Below are 20,721 nucleotides of genomic sequence, written 5' to 3'. Positions count from 1 at the left end.
GAAATGAGACCGGTGTACCGACAAATGCCTGGCCAAACCTGAAGTCTCTCTTAACATGCTCTAAAACATTGCAGGTATAACTCAATATTTGTTAAATAGATCGTATCTTATTGATCGTATGGCAGTAATCTCTTTTGACATATTTTTTTTTCTGCATATATATTTATTTGATTCTCTTTAGCTACACTCAATAACAGAATTTGTTATATAGCCCATGTATACCAATGTATACCAACTTAATCCAAATCTATTGAATAGACTTAATAACAATTACCAAAACCTTACAGAAATATCTAATGTACAAAGGTTTTTGGAGAAAAATAAGTCGAATCCAAAAATGTGTTTTGCAACATATTTTGATTTCTTAATTAATTTAGTTTTCGGAAATACAATAGATAATTAAAATTCAAAAAATGACTATAATATTGACCTATGCTAATAGAATTAGTTTACAAATCATCAGTCTCAGTCCAAGCTAAATGTTTTATCATAAATGTTCATTAGTTTCGTTTTTAACGACATTTTAAATGACCCATTTTTTATACTTGAGCCTAACGATAAAGCAGACGTGCTACCTGATGGAAAGACAACGTCGCCTATGGACATTTGCAACACCAGAGGATTCGCCAATGCATCGCCGGCTTTGAAGGAGAGCGCTTTTTACACCTTTTTTGAGCCACATGTCATAGCGCTCAGGGAATACCTCAGGATGAAGTTCATTCCACATCTTGGCAAGAACGTCCTTACAAACTGAACCGTGGAGGACCGCTACGAGCTCGTGTGCATTCCCATTCATCATATCTTTTCATTTTTATACAGAAGTAGAATTTTCTTAAGTAGAATCATAAACATCGTTGCGTTCTTTATTTTGCATTTTGATTCTCCAATTAAAAACATAAAAAGTTTAGTAAAACAAAAAAAATAATAAAAATCAATACTTTGAAAACAAGTTCAAGAAGTTTCAAGCATTTTAAATACTTGAAAATTTAATTTTTACGTTTTATGTAGGATCATATACATGACTGTTATAAATAATTTATCATTATTCATATGACATAATTTATTTAATGTTTCAAATCGAAGGATTTTTTTATTTATTTAAATATGTGAAAGTAAATGAACATTTACAAGTAAGCAAAACATTTTCGAAACATCTACCGAAAGTAATTACATTAACTAATTAAACACTACATACGAACTATAACTGTATTTTATCAAAATCTTAATCTATTATCAACTAAGTTAAATTTTCTTTGACATCTATCATTAAAGCTTTCAAATTTTAGGCTTTCTGAAAATTCGTTTTCTAGCCTTGCGTTTATTTGGCTGGCAACTGTCTAATAGTATGAAACTTACAGAAATATCTGAGAGGAACATGTCAGTAAATCACAATTTATCAACGTAGGTATTTTACAATTGGACAGTTTTAAAAGCGCTGTATTATAAGTAGTCTTCTTGAATTTTTCAAAAGTGATCAATGTTTAGCGTAGTCTTCACATCCAATGCAATAATCGAAATTTGAATATTTCTATTGGTAGAATTCGTCAATCGATCTTAGATAGGCAAAACATTGGATAGATCGATTATTAATAAGGACAATGGCCATATTCAGATTATATTGTTAAATAAGCATCGAACGCGAATTAAGACATAGTATTTGTACCACGCGCTTAACACTTGTTATCTAAACATGTCTTTTAAACCATTGTTCAAGTCGAAATCGTAATACATTCGAATGCTGCAATATGCGAAATGCAATTATTGAAGGAAGAAATAAAAATAATTTATTCGGCTAAATACACAATGAAACGCATGCATCGGATATAGATTAGCAATAATTTGTTAATTTACCATACACATACAATTTCGTACAATATATGAGTACAGTATAAGGCATTTTACACAGTACGAAGTTACCACAAACCGCATTGAGATCAATAGAAACGCAATTCACAAAAGTTAATGTATTTGAATCTAAAATCAAAACGCTCACTTTGTAAACAGCCTATTCTAAAGTTTATGCCGTGTCCGCACGCTTGCCAAACTTCGACAAACCGTTACAAATTCAAACGTGCGGATAGAGCGCTTGACATTGTTTGTACAGGTTTGCAAGCGCCTAGCCGATCCAATGTAGTGTTAGCTTGTTAGCAAAGGGAATTTGTCGCAAGCGCTTGCGATGTGTCCACACATTTGTAGGTTTGCATATATTTGGAGTTTACGGCAAGTACTAAGCATGAATGCAGCATTACATTTTATTAGGGATGGCGATTGTTCCCGCAAAAGTTCTATTCTTGATCCTATTCTCCAAAAATCGATCTTTGATCTACAACAAAGCTAGTAAAAAAAGGACGTCAGGACCAGAGAACCACTTGAATACGTATCTGTCACCAAAGAATGCCTAAAACACATTTGTTAATTCAATCTTTGAAAAAAACAAATGTCGATTCACTGAATCGACCCATTATTGGAGATGGATTAAAATAATCGATTATTAGATCTGAGATCGCCATCCCTACTTTTTATTACTATTTATAAAGTGTAGACCTCAGTCAATGAACTATAAACGGATAAAAGTAAAATGCTTAAAAACCATTATAAAAAGTCTAATAGAGACTGCCTTATTTATTAATAACAATAAAAATCTCTATGTTACATTATTATTTTAAGTTTACGAAGTTATTTTTAAAAAACCCCTTTTTATTCATTCGTTCAAACGGGCGGACTCAGAAGTAGGTTTTGAAAATTCCGATATAAAATGTAAAGTAAGGGTTATAATTATTTATCTATCTATTCGGTTAATTACACGTGGGTACCAGCTTTTAATTGGGATCCATTACCTGAAATAAACAGCAATTTTATATCAAAATTACAGTAAAAGTATTCTACCATCGTGAATAATTAGGTCAAGTGCTCAAAAATTATTTTCATAAAAAATAATTTTAATATTACGAGTATGTCAAGCACTGAAATATATTTTTTCGTTGAAATAATTTCATTTTTAATTTTCATTTATTATTTCTTAAAATAAACATATTTTAAACTGTGAAAACACTGTCTATGGATAATAATTACAATTACTCATAAATTTCCATATTTTACAAATTCCAAAAATAAAATGGAATTCCAAAAATTAATAACTTTGACACGTAAATATTTATTTGTTCTAAACAATATAGTCGTAGTAAAATCATGGTATCTTTTGAAATTACATGATAAATTGGTTATTAAACCTACCTTTGGCAGTTATTTGCGTCGCTAAAGTATTTCCATGATTGGACGGCGGCAAAATATACAGGCTTCCAGAATTCTGTGGGGGATTTGGGACCTGTATACAAAATAACCATTTTATCATTAATCAAATCTGATGTGTTTTTTTGATGATTCATCCTAATTTGAAGTTGATTGGTCATTTTCGTTCTAGAATATATGACTTCTTTAAATGCAGATGTAAATTGTAAGTTATATTTTTCTGTTAATTAAATAATGAACACACAAAAATGAATACATAAACATAAATCCTGATTAACATCTAAATTCATCAACATTTTCTGAAATTTCACTATCATTCTGGTCTAAGATTATTGGGGCCCTTTGTGAGTCAGACAGAGGTCTAAAAGCAAATTAATATCAAAGATTACTTACTTGAGGTTGTGCACCGCTATTGGTCGAAGATGACCCCAGAGGACTGATCACAGGTCTGGATGATGACGATGATGATGTAGAGGTTATTGATGTTGCCACTGACAAAAACATAGTAAACTTAGTGTCTGTACTACTACCTACTTATGTAAGAGAAGCAGGAGTGGAAACTTCTTGTGAAGTAACATTTATGAAGTAACAAATAACGTAGATGAAACCGAAATTTTTTTGAGAGATTTCATCTAAGTGTAATTGATTAGAAATACAAAAAATCTTCTTATTTACGTAGTAACACGAAATAAATCACACCTATTGCGTTCAGTGTAAAGAATTTTCGATAAATCGCGTCATATTACTGCACGATATTAAATATACTAAATGTAAAGCATAATGTATATCAATTGTAGCGTTAAATGGACAAATATAATTCAAAATTAAATATGAGATCAAAGCAACGTTCACAAAATATACTATTGCGCTCTAAGATACAAACGGATACCTAAGATATTTTTAATACTTACATGGTGATATGTTACTATTCCTGACAGAGTAGTAAGGTGGCGGTGCTGGTTTTGATGGTGGACTTCCGATATTTAGTTGTGGACCATACGCTGAAATTGTATCTTAGATTAATTAAACAGTTGACGTAAGAAACCAAGAAAGAATTGAATTTAAGAGGAATAAGTAAATAACGTTCAGTTGTCACATGTATAGCTATTTCATGCAAAAATGTAATGCATGTAATTTAAATAAATTGTTATTTTATAAAATTTTAATAAAGTACAAAAATACTAACGATTGTCAATATTACAGTGACAATTTTTGATTTTCAAAACTTTAGACATTAAAGAAATAAAAAATAAAAATAACAGAACATGTTGATAGCAGGTTACATGTTAAAAAGGAGAATAATAAATCTATAAACCGTTAAAAATTGCATAATAGAGAATCAATACGCTAGAAAATTATGTCAATTATACACAACAGAGTCGTTGTTATTCATATAAAAATAGAAGATATTCTTACGTAAAGGTCCACTTCCTCGTAAATAAGGATTTCCATATGTAGCAGCGTATCTGACGTCGACACCACCAGTAAACATTACTGCAGGATTCGCCATCGGAATTACTACGAAAAAATATCACATATCGAAAAACATGTTGGGAATATCTGGCGCACTAAATTTTCAGCGCGATATTTTGTAGCTGGTAATAGTATTTTCAGATTGTATAAAGTTACAAAAACAATACTATAAAATAATTTGATCACTGATCAAACATACAAGAAATGTTCGTTAAAAATAAAGGCTAGATTAAAATACTAGTATAATGTTAAACAAAATGATTTCCCAATATGATTAAGCATGACCAAAACTTTTCCCAATATGACAAATACATCAACTATGTAAGAATCAAAATATTTTCCAACTTAATAAAAGCAAAAAATAGATGTTTCCCAATATGGTACATTCTGAAACAAAATAATTCCCAAAATGATAAATGCATGAAAAGCATTATTCCCTGATATCTACGTCCCAATTTATTTTATGAATATATATTTATGAATTTATATTTCCCAGAATGATAATTGGATGAACAAAAATAATTCCCAATATAATAAATGGCACAAAACAATTCTCTTTATAACAAATGCTTACCATCTGGTCCAATCATGCCACCTAATCGTCCGCAGCTAGTTTGGCGATGCAGCGACCCATAGTGGCTTGGGTAGCTCGACATGTCTGTACTCCTTGATAGGGACCCAGTGAGGGAGTCGTTAGATTGGGGTGGTGCGTAGTCCCTTGAATAATCGACGTAGGGTACGTAGCCGTTTGTTTGGTTCTGTTAATAATAATAACAATTAGGTATTGGGAATCTCAGAACTGCTCATAGCGGGCGGCTTTTATAAATCTTGTTTTATCTACAAAGTTAGAGTCAGGAGTTTGAGAGACTACTAGTGTCCAATCATATAAGATGTAGTTCTAATTATAATTGATAAGACAATTAGAAAACAAAATAAAGTAATCTGAGTAAGACAAAATATGGTATAACACAAAAGGTAAACAAACAAACAAATTATACATGGTATTGAGGCAGATATCCTATTATAAAGTAAATCACAATGAGTGATAAATTATTTCTAATGCGGAATAAGTGTTCAAACAGTGTTTAATAAATAAAGGAATCTTTTATAAAAAAGTATAATATTTATTTATTCCTTTTTGTTTTCTTTTCTGAATACAAAAGATACTAATTGGTAAATAACATTTTCTACAAGTCAAACTTAAATTATTTAAGTTAAAGATATGCCGCATTGTTACAACGAAAAGTAAAGAAGGTAATATTAAAAATTAATTATTAATTTGCTCCCACTTTACGAAATCGAGTTAAAGTCCATCACCTTAATTTCAAGTCACGTTTCAAATTATTCCTTAGAGGCCAACTTTCTAAGTTACCTTATTTTACTGGGCTCCTTTAATTTAAAGTTATGTAATGAAAACCCAAAACAAAATTCAGTCTAGATAAACATTAAGTTTGGAAGATCAAACATTGAAGTTAATAAATCGGAATACAGTTAATTAGATGTTTTGAAGGAAATACAAAGAAATTGTAAATTAACAATTAACGTTAGCTATTTTGTTATATATATTTTTTTTAATTTAGCAAAAAATGTTTTTATTTCTTACAATTTAATAGACTTGTTCTTAAGTACTTAATTTGTCAGTGACATAAATGTCATACATTACACATAAGCCGTATACATAAGTACTTTTTTTTTATAATATAGGAGTAGCAGACGAGCATGCAGTCCACCTGATGGTAAGTGGCTACTGCCGCCCATGGACATCTGTAATCAACCCCAGATAGGATTAGATATTCCTACCTAAGGTCGTCCACAGATGCGCTGCTACCCCTGAGGACTAAGCTGGAACGCCTCGGAAAAGTCTGTCTCCCTTACCACACCCTTCAAACCGGAACACAGCAGCGCTTAACACTGCTGTTATTAGGTAGAAATAGGTGTGGCGGTGGTGCCGCCGGAGTCGAACCACAACGGGTTCTACCACCTTCCAAACGTACTTATGTAAGTATATTACACTTTAGTATACTGTTTTCACAGTTGCTGCTCCTGAGTACTAAGTTAGAAAGCCTCGGATAAGTATGTCTCCTTTACCACTCTTCAAAGCAGAACATAGCAGCGCTTAACATTACTGTTATATAGTTAATTGTATCAGGCGTTACTTTGCGGAAATCCATGCTATTAAGTTAAGATTAGAACTACTTCGCAACAATCCGCTATAAATATGTATGTATATGTATGTAGAGTCAACTTACCCTGATGATGCTCCGTTTTGGTGCGACACACGTGTTGGTTGGTTGGTTGGTGGTATTTATGGTGGTGTATATTTTTTTGAGGGAGGGAGGATGGTACATACTGCATGGTTTAAAATATATACCATCATACATATTTGTAGCGGATTGTTGCGAAGTAGTTTTAATCTTAACTTAATTACTGTTATAATCAGACATAGAATTGGGAAGGGGTGTGTCCGTAGTCGAACTACAGAAGGTTCTATCACCTTCAACTAATTTGAAACGCTTCTTCCTTATTCTATTACTTATCACATTCCTCCCATAATGCAGTAGCGTTACTACTAATAACTAGTTACTACGTATGCTAGTAACGCTTACCTTTAAATGCAAATTATTGATAGGCTGGTTAAAATCCCCGCTGTATCTTTGGTACTGCTTCATGAGCTCGTTATCGTACCCTGACTCCGGTAGATGTACAGGGCCAGCAAGCGGCAGACCCAAGTTGGTAGTGAGGTGAAGAGTCGAACGGAGCTCTGACTCTGAACCGGGGTTTGATAGGTCCTGGATAATGAAAAGTAGATTTTCAGAAACTATAAGAAGAGTTCTTTAATAAGATAATTTAAATAGCGGTGATAGAACAGTGGTGTTTTGACAAATAACTTTAATTCGGGAATAATGATGAGGGGAATCCTCATCATTATTCCCTAAACCATACCGAGATCTAACCATATCGAGAAAAACAATAATCAAATTTGTATAACTACGTAGACAGTATCAATAGCGTCTATAGAACACTAGTATCAATTTTAATAACGCACTGCTTTTGGAATTAATGATAATGATGATGATGATTATTTCATCCAGAAGAACAATAATCACATTGATAATTATACGGTTATATCTATTAGAATACGTCCAATAAGTACACATGTATAATATAAAATAAACATACTCAAAATTTTATATAATAACCAAATTCATTTAATATCTTTGAGTCTAGTATTTTTTTATTTTTTAATCAAAATGTTACAGAAAATATCTTATCCTAAGGTAGCAAAATCAATCCAATGTCCAATAATCCAACACCTAAGGTACCAATATTTTAGTCTGTCTGGCACCAATTTCAATCTATCATCTTAATGATAAACCCTATTTACAAAATGAAGTATTAATCTAGAATCTATCCCATCTTGATATTGTAATCAACCCTAATATTTACCAAAACGCTTAGCTTCAACTACAATCTGCTAACTAGACGATTTCTCAATCTAGGCATTTTCAATATTAATTTATGAGTTTGCGTCGTCATTACTTTTTTTATTTATTATTTTTTTATAATAATACTGCTACTCCGCCGACGATCATGCAGTTCACCTATAATCAACCCCAGTATTTAGCTTCTATCTTTATTGTCCCACGGTTGGGTCTATACCCAGAGTCTATGATCTGAGCATGGATTCTTAATGTGTTCGAGGTGTAGGTCAGCCTACAACGCTGGCCAAGTGCGTATTGTTAAACTTAACGCACCTTCGAAAAATATGCCATTTCCACCAAATCATAAAGTAAACTGCAACTTAGCACCTTCTTAGTCAGGTTATAACATTTAATACGATTCATAAGGCACGCAGCAGTAAGATCACAAATGTACATAAATGTAAGCCACATTGAAATTGAACAATGAAAGATTTAAGAAGATATTTTAATTTTTATATAACATTTTATCAAGACTACTTTCCTTTATCATAAGATTGCTTATTGTATGTGTATTTTATAAATACGAATATTTTACAATACAAAAAATATAAATTTCATAAGCACTACGAAATAAAATAGCTGAAGATGATATTTTATTCAACGATAGTACCTACGTTGAACGAACTATTAACACAAAAGGTCGTCGTGGTCCTAAGGTTTCTTTGTAAATGTATACCTAATACCTAAACTTATCTCTAACATTTTTATCTATATCAATCTATAGAAATAAATATTAAAAATTGTAGTATTTATTTTTAACGTTAAAATAAAAGCTTTTAATAACTTCAAGGTACGAGTAATATGACAAACAATTAACATAAAAGGCTTTCTTCACTCATAACCCCACGCTAGGATTCCCTGTATTGTGGATGCTATGGACACACAGAGACAAATACACAAACACCCAGACCCAGAAACAAAAACCTAAATTCATCATTAAGATATCTGTCTGGCCGGGGAACGAACCCGGGACCCTCAGCGCGTCAGACCGGTATTGTGACCGCTCCGCCACACGGGTCGTCAAAACTACAATTTTTTTGTCTGTCTGTCTGTCTGTCTGTCTGTCTGTTCCGGCTCATCTCCCAAACAGCTGAACCAGTCTTGACGGGACTTTCACTCGCAGATAGCTGGGATTGTAAGCAGTATCTTACGCTACTTTTATTTTAGACCGTAAATGTCCCAGAAATTTCCGAAATATTTTCACACTAACGCTGTTGCTTGCTTGCCTAATATCAAATAGTTTCTTTTTTGCCTGTCTGCCTGTCTGCTTGTTCCCGCTCTACTCCAAAATAGCAACACTGATTTTTTTCAGCCTCTCATTGGTGGGGCGATGTGTGGCTCTTTTAAAAATATATACCTTTTTTTAAATATGGTAAATATATATTTCCGATTACATGACACTACACTTTTTAAACACACGTAAACCTAAATAGACTAACAGAACTAAAAACCAAATAGATTCTAGTTTATAAATCTACTGACGTTGAGTATCATTGCTATCTCCATTTAAATCTGTTTGCACGTCACTAGTCGCTGACAGACAGTCTAGACATCCATCATCAAAATTAATCGTTTTCGTCCTATTAGTGTTTGCGTTGGCTCCATTATACTTGTTTGTGTGTGTTTTAATGATATTAATTGCGTTGGCTCCATTTGGTTAATTTGTGTGTGTTATCAAATTTAATGGTAATACGAGTACTATAATATTTAAAGATTAATTTTTAACCGACTTCTCCGGTGATATAATAACTTCTTTGCGTATATTTTGTTTAGTATTTTTATGCTCAGTAATTATTTGGTGATATCCTAACATATAGGCGTGGGCTTCATCTACTTGATATATGAGTGGTTTATTAATTCAATTGGAGAATATTTGCTTTTTTTTAAAGTATTTTTCGTTATTGTCGTTATTACTTGTTAGCTTATTTTTTGTTTCATAAAATATTATGTTACTCTGCGATATTTGGCAGACTGAGATGATTTAAGCCATATTGTGTAAGGTTATGAGAGTAGATCAACAAGTAGTAGCAATTTTCAAGTCGCCGTGTCATTATCGAGTTTAGTTCACCCTGATCCAGCGACAATGTCTTAAGGACTTTATTGTACTTTTAAGTGGCGATATGTATACAACATACTTTAGAATCCTGTCTTAATCTCTGTTAAATTTGGTAAATTTATTACTAAAATAAGCAACCAAACACCCATTATAAAACGTCGTCTTTTCACATCCATATATGTAGGTAGAGTCAAATAGGACATGAGTCAACTTCAAATAATGTTCATTGACAACGCGTTGCTACCAGAAGACGATGTGAGAGCACCTCGTATAAGTTCCAACATATTTTTGTCTCTCTTACAACAGAATTTAAATATTTCTCATCAGAATAAATAAATATTAATGTTAAAAAACCAGAAAAAGATGCCACTACTGTTAAATACAATAATTTCAATAATTAAGCTACAAAGTATTGAAATAAATTTTGAAATCACTTACCACATCACAACTACCCTCCACCTGACGCAGTTCCAATTTCAAATCGCTGATATTAGAACTTCGATCACTGTCCTTGAATTGATCAACGCAGGTTTTGCCAACGTCAGTAATATCAGGTTTCTTCACGTCAGACTTATCAGACTTCCTATGGCAGAGCATGAAGAAGAACAGGAGTATGATGAAGAAGATCGCAGTAGACGCGCTCGCTGCTACGATGATGACTAATGGGAACGACTCTAAAGAACAAATGTAATAAATATTAGTCATGCTGCAAAGAATATTAGAACTAATTCCTTTGGTACGAGGAAGACGTCTTTGACAATATTTTTTTCAATCTTTGTAATAATTTAAATGATAATTTAATTATTGTAACTACATGTTACACTTAATTTTGCTAAATTAAAACTGATTTTAACATAGGGTATATAACAGGCTTTTGATTTCGAGCCAATGTTTCATTTATAAAATAATGATATTTCCTTCAAAAGTTATTAGCACTTGATTTTTTCTTACACTTTGTGTTACTCAAAAATTAAGGCAATACTTACTATCTGGTAGCAGTTTTATTTCAACACTGTCACTTCCATAAGCATTGGTCACAGTGCAGTTGTAAGTTCCAAAGTGCTGGGCTTGGCTCTCGCGTATAATCAATGTGGATTTTGTCATTTTGTCAGCTAAAGTCTCTTCCATGAAAGCATAATCCTAAAATATAGTTTATTCATAAAATCACTGTTATTAAAGAAGAATGACTGAATCACTGAATGAAGCGACTCTCACGACAATTACCGACTACTGGTGACAATCGTCTCCGATTATATCAACAGTGTAATCTGCGGCTGTCGTCGACTTCCACCGAATATCGCCGCCTGTCGATTGCGACTGCCAATCGTCGTTAGCGATCGCTGGCATGGGCTGTCGCTCATATAGTAGCGCTTTAGGTAATGTGAATAAGAACAAAGCATACCAAACATTTCATAAAATTTGGACTAATAGTAGTTTCTCGACCATACTGAACAAAACGTGTGTGTCCTTAGAAACAAATTTCTTATTCACTCCCCACACTGACCTTACTTAACAAAATACTCAGAATGTTTTAAATATGCACTATGCATATTTAAAACATTCTGATTTGACAATTAATTACTGTTCTTACCTGATCATGATATGTGTTGATCTCTTTTCCTCCAAAAGTCCACGCTACATATTCAGGTTTGGGAACAGAGAACGATATACATTGAACGGTTACACTGTCCCCTTCAACGCCGTACTGTGTTTGATTCGACACTATTTTCGGCGGTCCTAAAATAAAACGCTTAAATTATTAAACTTACTAAGGACAAGGTAAAAATTATACGAGTCATTTACGTTTTAAATATGTATATTCTTTTACTCCTATTTTTATCAAACAACAGCTATAAACGTTGGTATTATAAACACTCAAAAAATTACTAGAGTAGTGTAATTTGTTGTAGTTTATTTACTAGGTTCTTTTAAAATTGCTTCTCTAACATAAATACATATGTAAGGAATTAAGGAACAATCAACAATTTAATAATTTTTAGAATTACTCAAATCAATTCCTCAATATAATAAATACTCAATAGAATTCCTTAATTATGAGCTTGTATTTTTGACATCATTTTGACTATGTGATTTTATGGCTTTGTGAAAATAATCACTTTCAAAATCACAATATTCATTGAAAAGAATATATGAACGAAGAAGAAATGGAAGCGGAAAATATTGTATTAGTACTGTACTGTACCACTTATTTAGGACATAAAAGAAGTATAAGATTAGAACAAAGATGAAAACAATCACATCGATACGTTGTGACTGAAACAAAGTTCTAAGTTCGATGTTTCTAGTTACCGTGTCAAATTTATGTGGCAGCATAATGGAGCCCTCAAGTTTGGAACTTGTAATGGGACTTGGGACGCGTCGCGTTTGTAGATTGCGGCTCGTGCGGCTAGCTCTCATGGCTTAGAAAAAAGATCGAAGACGCAAGCTGGTTATATAGCCTAATTTTCTGAAGATACACTTATTTCGATACTGTGTAAGTGTGACATCATTCAATATCAGACGATGGAAGAAAGTGTATTAAAAATATTAAATTAATGATGATAGTGCAAATGAAATTAACTGTATTATACGCGTATTTCATTCACTAGATATGTATTGTCATATTTTTATGTCAGCCTAAAATTGAGCACTTAACAGATATAAAAACGAACCTAATTAATCGGTAAGACTGGAACGGCTTAATTCAGGATAATTTTGCATGGATACTCATTTAATTTATGTACCACTAATAGCCACAACTAAATCATTATGTAGTGCTGCACTGCTACTAAATACTGACACAAGTAATATTTGCGAAAGATCCTAAGCCGCAGACGCGCACGAAAGACGCAGGCGTCGTTCTAAAGTTCCCCATAAGTCGTTTTCGCAGAATGTTAGATCCGGAATGGTCTTGCAAACGTCACCACTTGCAAACTAGTTTTGCCAGCGTGGAAATTCTAAGATTTTGTAGAAATGTCGAATATTACAAGCTTTGTGAAATTTGTGAAAATACAAGATTGTTTCCTTCCGAGAAATTTAGTTTTCTCATATTTTGGAAGAATGGAATTTGCCGAGTTGTTCAACGTGTTAATGATCTAACTTTTACAAATTTCGCACAACGTTGTCACAGTTGGAATTATTTATGGGGTTTGTACAAAATTTCTGCAATTACACTAAAGAACTTAGTTAACGCTTGACCAGTTGACCTAACTAAAGTTAACAGAATTGTTTTAATTTAGGTACAAAATTTACCGGATGAGAAATTTGAAAAAAAGAAACATTTTTTAAAGTACCTACTGAAATTTCAAAAATCTGTCACAATTTGTTATTCTGGATGCTATCTTGAGCTCTAAGTAGTCTGTTTTTATTTAAATAATGTCTACTGGATCTGAATCATTGATGTTGTATTTTTTATTTGAAATGATAAAATATACATTTGAGTTTAGATAGCGTCCAATTGTTTGCGAAAATCCCAAAAAGTTGCTTATTTAATTTCCTTAACATGTTTATGCATAGTCTTGCTACTTACCCTTAACATAAACTATGGCCAAAGCTTCTATATCCTTGAAACCATCAACACTTGCTCGACACCAGTACTGGCCAGCTGTTTGCTTGCTCACCGTCACTGTCAGGTTACTTGACTTCCCGACTCTCTGCGAACAAACATGATTGATAACATTTTGAGCAAGATTTTTATTCGACACAATGTCTTGAACAAGATTCGCCATAATATTTAAGTCGCTCAGCGAAAGATTGGTGGAGCGTATCGTTTCGTCGTTTATTTCATTTTTTTTCCTAACAGGCCACATAAATTACTGGACTTTTAAGTTGAAATTATTCAATTTATTAAATGACACAAGTCAACTAGAGTTGCAATTACAGATAAAGACCATTTAAAAGATCATTTAACAACTCATAATTTTTGAAATATATCGAATATAAGAATGAAAAAAATACGATTCGTTCCACTGTTATCTACCACTATTTCTTAAGCAATTCTAATAGTCTTTCCTAAGTTTGCCAAAAATTTGGTACATCAAGCACCATTACGGAATTGAAGAGATAGAAGAATAAGTTTCTACATAGCTGATAATTATGTGGAGTAGAACGAATTTGGCGACCTAGACTAAATTTTATATCATTAATCACGGCTTGTTAAATGACGCTTACTTGCTTTATGTAAAAACTATATTCTATTTTTGATCTACATATATACATATCTAAACTCTTGATAAATCAATGTAAACGTATTTATTTCTCGTTTCCATTTTAATTGAAACACTATTCCATTCAACCAACACAAAACGAAAGCTAAACACGATGTTGTGGGGAAATTCCATTACGTCAGCTACACGGGAGGTAGCCACGTTACCCTCCATTAGTTTCTATCACCCATCAAGTGTTATGCAAGCTGCGAGATTGAACGCCGTATTAACCTTCGATTTACCGTACTTTGTTAGCTTCCGAGTATTTTTATGTTAATGAGGGTCTAAGTAGCTATTTACTTTGCTATGAAACTCTTATATCGTTTTAAATATTTTTTCAAGTAATTTGTGAATAAGTTTCTACGCTTTGAAAAAGTAAGTGAGCGGATTGGATGAAAGTAAATGAAGAATTCATTTTTTATGTAAAATGAAGAAAGATTGATTCTTAAAGGTTGTATTGCTAGTGTATGGAATATAATTTAGTTTTTGGACGTCATCAGCTAATCTTCATACCATTAAACACTGCAAATAAAATAGTTTTAACTATAAATCAAATTTTAAATATTTGTCTACATCTAAAATCTCTTAAAACATAATCTAAACACATTTATTTTCCTCTTTTATTTTAATTCAAACACGATTCCAGGCAAACGACATAAAAGGAAATCAACAACAAGAGCTCAGAAACACGATGTTGTGGGGAAACTCCATTACGTCAGCTACACGGGAGGTAGCCACGTTCCCCTCCATTAGTTTCTATCACCCATCAAGTGTTATGCAAGCTGCGAGATTGAACGCCGTATTAACCTTCGATTTACTGTACTTTGTTAGCTTCCGAGTATTTTTATGTTAATGAGGGTCTAAGTAGCTATTTACTTTGCTATGAAATCCTATATCTTTTGGAATATTTATTCAAGTTATTTTTGAATAACTTTTCAAGCTTTGAGAAATACGTAAATTGATGGGATAGACGTGAATGGAAGATGCAATATTACCCATATTAAGTATGTATGTCCGAAAGAAAAACCGATTGTTTGTGGTAGTTACGTAATTAAAAGTCGTTCTTTCATAAATTTTGGACATTTGTTAATTACAGAACTGTGATGTTCGTTTTGAACTATGTAGCATGTAAAAACTTTCTGCCCTCTTAAAGTTTAGAAATATGTTTGTCCTCTTTGCGAAGTATTGGAAATTTAATTTATAATTAGGATCTGACTTCTAACCGCTATACTTATAAGTATGACCACTATTATAACTTGTATCATAATATTGAATATTAATTTTTGAATATTAAAATTTATAAACAATTTATAACAACAAATAACTTACAACAATCCTTTCGTTTTCATACCGCAGCCATACAACCTTCGGTGGTGGATGACCTTCAACATGGCAGCTTAGCGTGACCGAAGTTCCTGGGTCACCTTCCATATTTTGTGGCCTGGTTTTAAACGTGGGGGGATCTGGAACAAATGGGATTGGTTAAAAATGCCAAGAATACAATATGATGAGGAGCTTCATCTGTAGAATTAACTAAAGGAATATTAACATTATTATTATGGAATTGAAAAAAAGTTGGACCTACATAATTGTTCTTTCAAAATAATTGCTTGTCGAGTCTTTTGTTACTTTAATTACTATTTTAAACTTTGATTGACATACCGTTGATTCTTTTCGTGTAGATTAAATATGATTTATTTTGATCAGAAAAAAATAACATCGTTTATTTATTTACAAACTTAAGTCCATATTTCAACCTCTTGTAAGCGGAAGAACCCTCCATACAACACCAATGTTAAGCGGTCCTGAATTCTGGTTTGTAGGGTGCAGTAGGGGAGACATACCTATCCGAGACCTCCCAACTTGTTCATAAGGGTAGCCATGAAGCTGTTGCTAATCTCAAGTAAGAATCTAATCTTATTGAAGTTTAAGTACCGATGTCAAAGGGCAGCAGTACCCACATACCACCTGATAACATGCTTGCTTGCTTATCACTTAAATACTAAAAAAGTATTTTTCCATTCACTACATAAATAGTGTATCAACCAACTTATTTCCATTCGCATAAACAGACTGATGTCTGAATTCCTCATAATCCCAACAGCATCAAGATATCAAAATACACGTAACAATATACTTAGTCGTTCCAAGGATACACAAGAATCTGATAGCAATGCGCTTTCCGGATAAGCTTGCTTCTATGAAGCTAAAAGGGATTTCATACGAGAAATGAGACACTAAATATGCCTCGTGAATGTTCTATTATGTTGCCTTACATGCTTTGAGATCTCATGTAACAAACAGATACGGTATTTATGCTAATGACGTAGGAGGTACGTTCATCATTAATATATTCCGTACATTGTGTATACCTGCATTGGTATATATGCATATAGTCAACCCATTAGTGTCCAAATGCTCTTCTCAGTGAAAAAAAAGATTTTGGATCACAGATAAATTTGATTAAATTAGACCATTTTTTTGTAAGGATTTTTAAATGTATATTTGAGTATTTATTGTAAATTCAAAAATCATCCCCGCTGTCCCCGCTATAGATATAGATTTATAACAGTTTTATCATTGTACTAAGTTTTACTCGCAGATTCACTCGTGGTCATGTGATTTTATCCATCCTTTGAGACCGATATGTTTTTTTTTAAATAAAAGGTACCCTATGTTTTTTTGGTCACCTTTGACAACGTGTGTACAAAATTTAATGATAATCAGTTATATGGCTAAGACGCGTAAGTGTTGCAAAGAAACAAACAAACTCATATTCCCATTTTTAAAATTAGTTAGAATGTACGACATCCCAAAAACTTTGATGAGAAAAATCAAAATAAAATTGCTGAAGAGTGAGATTTTTAGGTTTTGTAAATATTATGCCGATATTTCATAATCTTGCAATACAGCAGTAAGGGCTCGAACACAAAACTGCGATGCGACGCGATGCGAATTCGCAACGCAGAAAATTGCGATGCGAATTGCTGCGATGCGATATCGTGCGGCGTAGCGTCTCTCAGAGTGACCAACAACAACAACCACTGTGCGATGCGAATCAATTCGCAAGTTCTTGCGATGCGTCGAGGGAGCTCGCAGATTTTTGCGATGCGACGTCGCATCGCAGTTTTGTGTACGAACCCTATGGCAGAAAAATATTAGAACTCCATCAAGCCAACATTATCGGCATAAAATAAACTAAAGTAAATTGAAACGTTTGAAATAAAACCTCCGGATAGCAATTACCATAATTAAAAGGATTATGAGAAAAAATTCTTCCATCCTTAGAATTAAATTGAAAATTCCGTTTAACTTGCTAATCGGTTCCGTGTTTCAATTGAGTCAATTTCTTAATTAAATTAGTCGATGTTAGACTTTTCTATTTCTTTATGTTACGTACTTAGTCACTTTATTAGACGGTCTATTAGAATAATAATTAAAAAGTCATCGTTTATTTTAAACTTTTGCTATACCATTTCGCTAGTAGACCACGCGTAGATATACCGCTGAGTCCTGGACCCAGAAAGCAGCAGACAAAACACGAGTCGATGCTTTCGAAGTATGGTGCTGGCGTCGAATGTTACGCATCCCTTGGACAGCTTTCAGGACCAACATCTCCATACTCAAAGAACTCAATGTGACAAAAAGGCTCTCATACTATATGCCTCCAGCGAATCCTAACTTACTTCGGGCACAGCAAGAAAACCCGCTAACAACCTGGAGAGACTAATTATAACTGGAAAGGTAGAAGGCAAGGGACCTACGGGGCGGAGCCCGAAGAGGTAGTCGAATCAGATATCCGAGCAACTGGATTCCAAGGTCAACGACGACTCGCACTGTGTCACCGACCGCCACAAATGGCGGGAACTCGTACGAAAAAAGACCGAGGCGGGTCATCACGATGCTCAGCTGTGAGCGAACGACCGAAGGAGGAGGAGAAGATTACATTATCTTTGTGATCTATTAGCGAAATGGTGATGATTGACCCTCGTATTTCTGTATTGTTTAGCGCTTAGTGCTATTAAAAATACGAATACGCGCCATTTCACACGTGTTTAAGAAAAAATATACAACTACTTTAAATTTTCATAAGATAACAGAAATTTTAAACAAAGTTTTAAAAGTGGTTCCATATTTGAATTGAGTCAATTTCTTAGTTTAATTAGTCAATGTTAGACTTTTCTATTTCTCTACGTATCTATCTCTCTACGTTACTTTATAAATCGGTCTCTTTTACCCATTTGCGATACCAAGGGTATTCGTAAATTGCATTCTTTATTCTTTCGTATTCTTATATATATTCCTTTTGTGTTTTCTTTATAATTGTCCTGGTCTGCCTTATTTTCACAATTTTCATTTAGTCTTTGGATTCTATTTTAACAATAAAATCCGTTAAGCCGTTTGAGCTATAGGGCATACATCATGTATTTGTTGAAAATAATTTGAAACGAATTTGTGGCTTCAATTATGATCATTTTGTTTACTCAATATTTATTTAAAGCGACCATTTACGCATTTCAATGGAAACCACAATGAATTTTACGTATTTGTTCTTATTATGCATTTCATCATTTTACCATTATTTCAAAAATACTAACTCAATAATTTAAGCATTATATGTATAAATCGCCACACCTATTTCTGCCTCATAACAGCAGTGTTAAACGCTGCTGTGTTCTGGTTTGAAGGGTATGGTAAGGGAGACATACTTATCCCAGGTGTTTTAGTCTAGTCCTCAGGGCTAGCAAGACATCTGGGGCCAATCTCAGATAGGTCCCTAAACTTATCTGGATTGATTACAGATGTGAACGCGGGACAGTAGCCACTTACCATCAGGTGGACTAATGCTCGTTTCCTACTTCTATAAAATAATAATCATAAATAATATTGTTACCGTTAAGTAAAGTAGCGTCTCTAATGTAATATACTTACATTCCCTAATTTGAAATGTTAATGTTCATGATATAATAGAAGCTAATTCGGCCTGGAAGTTTTACGAGATACTAAAACAAAGAGGACGAGCCATAAATGATAGTTTAATGCCCAGAGAATTAGACCCGTCGTAATTTCTACAAATAGAATATTATATATTTTGTAGAAGGGTACTACCCTTTGTGGTTCGACTCTGGCACTGCCGCTTTACCTATTTCTGCTTAATAGCAGCAGTGTCAAGCGTGCTGTGTTCTGGTTTCAAGGGTGTGGTTAGGAAGACTAATTTATTTGTCCTAATTTATTTTTCCTCGGACTCATATTTTATCTAGGGATTTTTTTACAGACTTTCACGTAGCAGTCAGCACGTACAATCAGCTCAAATGGTACTTCAATATTGTAAAAAAATCTAAACTTTGTAAAATACTAGCTGACCCGGCAAACGTTGTGTTGCCATATAAATAAAAAAATGTTAAGGGTGAACAACCCTTATCACTTAGGGGTATGAAAAATAGCATTATTTTTATCTAGAAAGCCAAAGATTCTCAGACCTACTGAATATGCATATAAAATATGGTGAAAATCGGTAAAGCCGTTTCGGAGGAGTACGGTAACTAACATTATTACACGAGAATTTTATATATAAGATATTACGTGATAAATTTGCATGTTTAATTGAATAGTTAACTATTCAATTGTTTAGTTAAATTTTTATGATGCTTCAAAAATAGCAGATATGAATAAAATATTTTAACCTAATACCTTTGTAGCATTTGACGCTTAAGTGACAGACTTTTCCGAAGCGTTCCAGCTTAGACCTCAGGGGTAGCGGCGCATCTGTGGCTGTCCTCAGGTGGGAATATCTAATCGTATCTGGGGTCGATTACGGATGTACATGGGCGGCAGTAGCCACTTACCATCAGGTGGACTGTATGCTCGTCTGCTACTCCTAGGTATATTATAAAAAAAAGAAAAAAGTGCGATTAATCCCATTTATTGTACATCGAATAATAAAAAAATCTCTAATTTCCAATCGGTAAAATTCACAATATTTGTAAATATAAAATCACTTACATTTTCTCATTTCATTAAATTCTCAAATGGAAATATGCTTTACTAATTTTATTGCGAAGTTCATATTCATAATTGTGATCATATAGATCACAGACGGATAAATATTTATAAAGAAAAACAAAATTATAAAAGTATTATCGATATAAAAGTAAAAATGCTTTCTACAAAACTATTAATACCGACTTAGTAGCGGATAAGTATTAAATTAGCTTCCCGCTAAACCTTAATGCTCTTTGAGCAATAATCCTAATTG

General features: G+C 33.1%; 1 protein-coding gene across 1 annotated transcript in view; it reads right to left on the bottom strand.

The window, feature by feature from the left end:
• Positions 1-254: 254 nt before the first annotated feature.
• LOC140745855 (irregular chiasm C-roughest protein) overlaps positions 255-20,721 on the bottom strand; it is a 110,400-nt gene continuing 89,933 nt past the window's right edge. The window contains exons 11-22 of the mRNA XM_073077788.1: positions 15,795-15,928; positions 13,790-13,913; positions 11,852-11,997; positions 11,247-11,400; positions 10,699-10,934; positions 7,329-7,511; positions 5,297-5,480; positions 4,666-4,767; positions 4,161-4,250; positions 3,643-3,740; positions 3,235-3,325; positions 255-2,837 (exon numbers count right to left, since the gene is read on the bottom strand). Of these exons, the coding sequence (XP_072933889.1) occupies positions 2,800-2,837; positions 3,235-3,325; positions 3,643-3,740; positions 4,161-4,250; positions 4,666-4,767; positions 5,297-5,480; positions 7,329-7,511; positions 10,699-10,934; positions 11,247-11,400; positions 11,852-11,997; positions 13,790-13,913; positions 15,795-15,928 (1,580 nt within the window). The 3' untranslated portion in view covers positions 255-2,799. The remainder of the gene's footprint in view (positions 2,838-3,234; positions 3,326-3,642; positions 3,741-4,160; positions 4,251-4,665; positions 4,768-5,296; positions 5,481-7,328; positions 7,512-10,698; positions 10,935-11,246; positions 11,401-11,851; positions 11,998-13,789; positions 13,914-15,794; positions 15,929-20,721) is intronic.

This window comes from Epargyreus clarus, unplaced genomic scaffold (assembly GCF_041222505.1).
Source record: "Epargyreus clarus isolate Ecla_fem2 unplaced genomic scaffold, WU_Ecla_fem_2.2 ptg000011l, whole genome shotgun sequence".
Lineage (NCBI taxonomy): Eukaryota > Metazoa > Arthropoda > Insecta > Lepidoptera > Hesperiidae > Epargyreus > Epargyreus clarus.
This window is presented reverse-complemented; position numbering and strand designations above follow the sequence as displayed.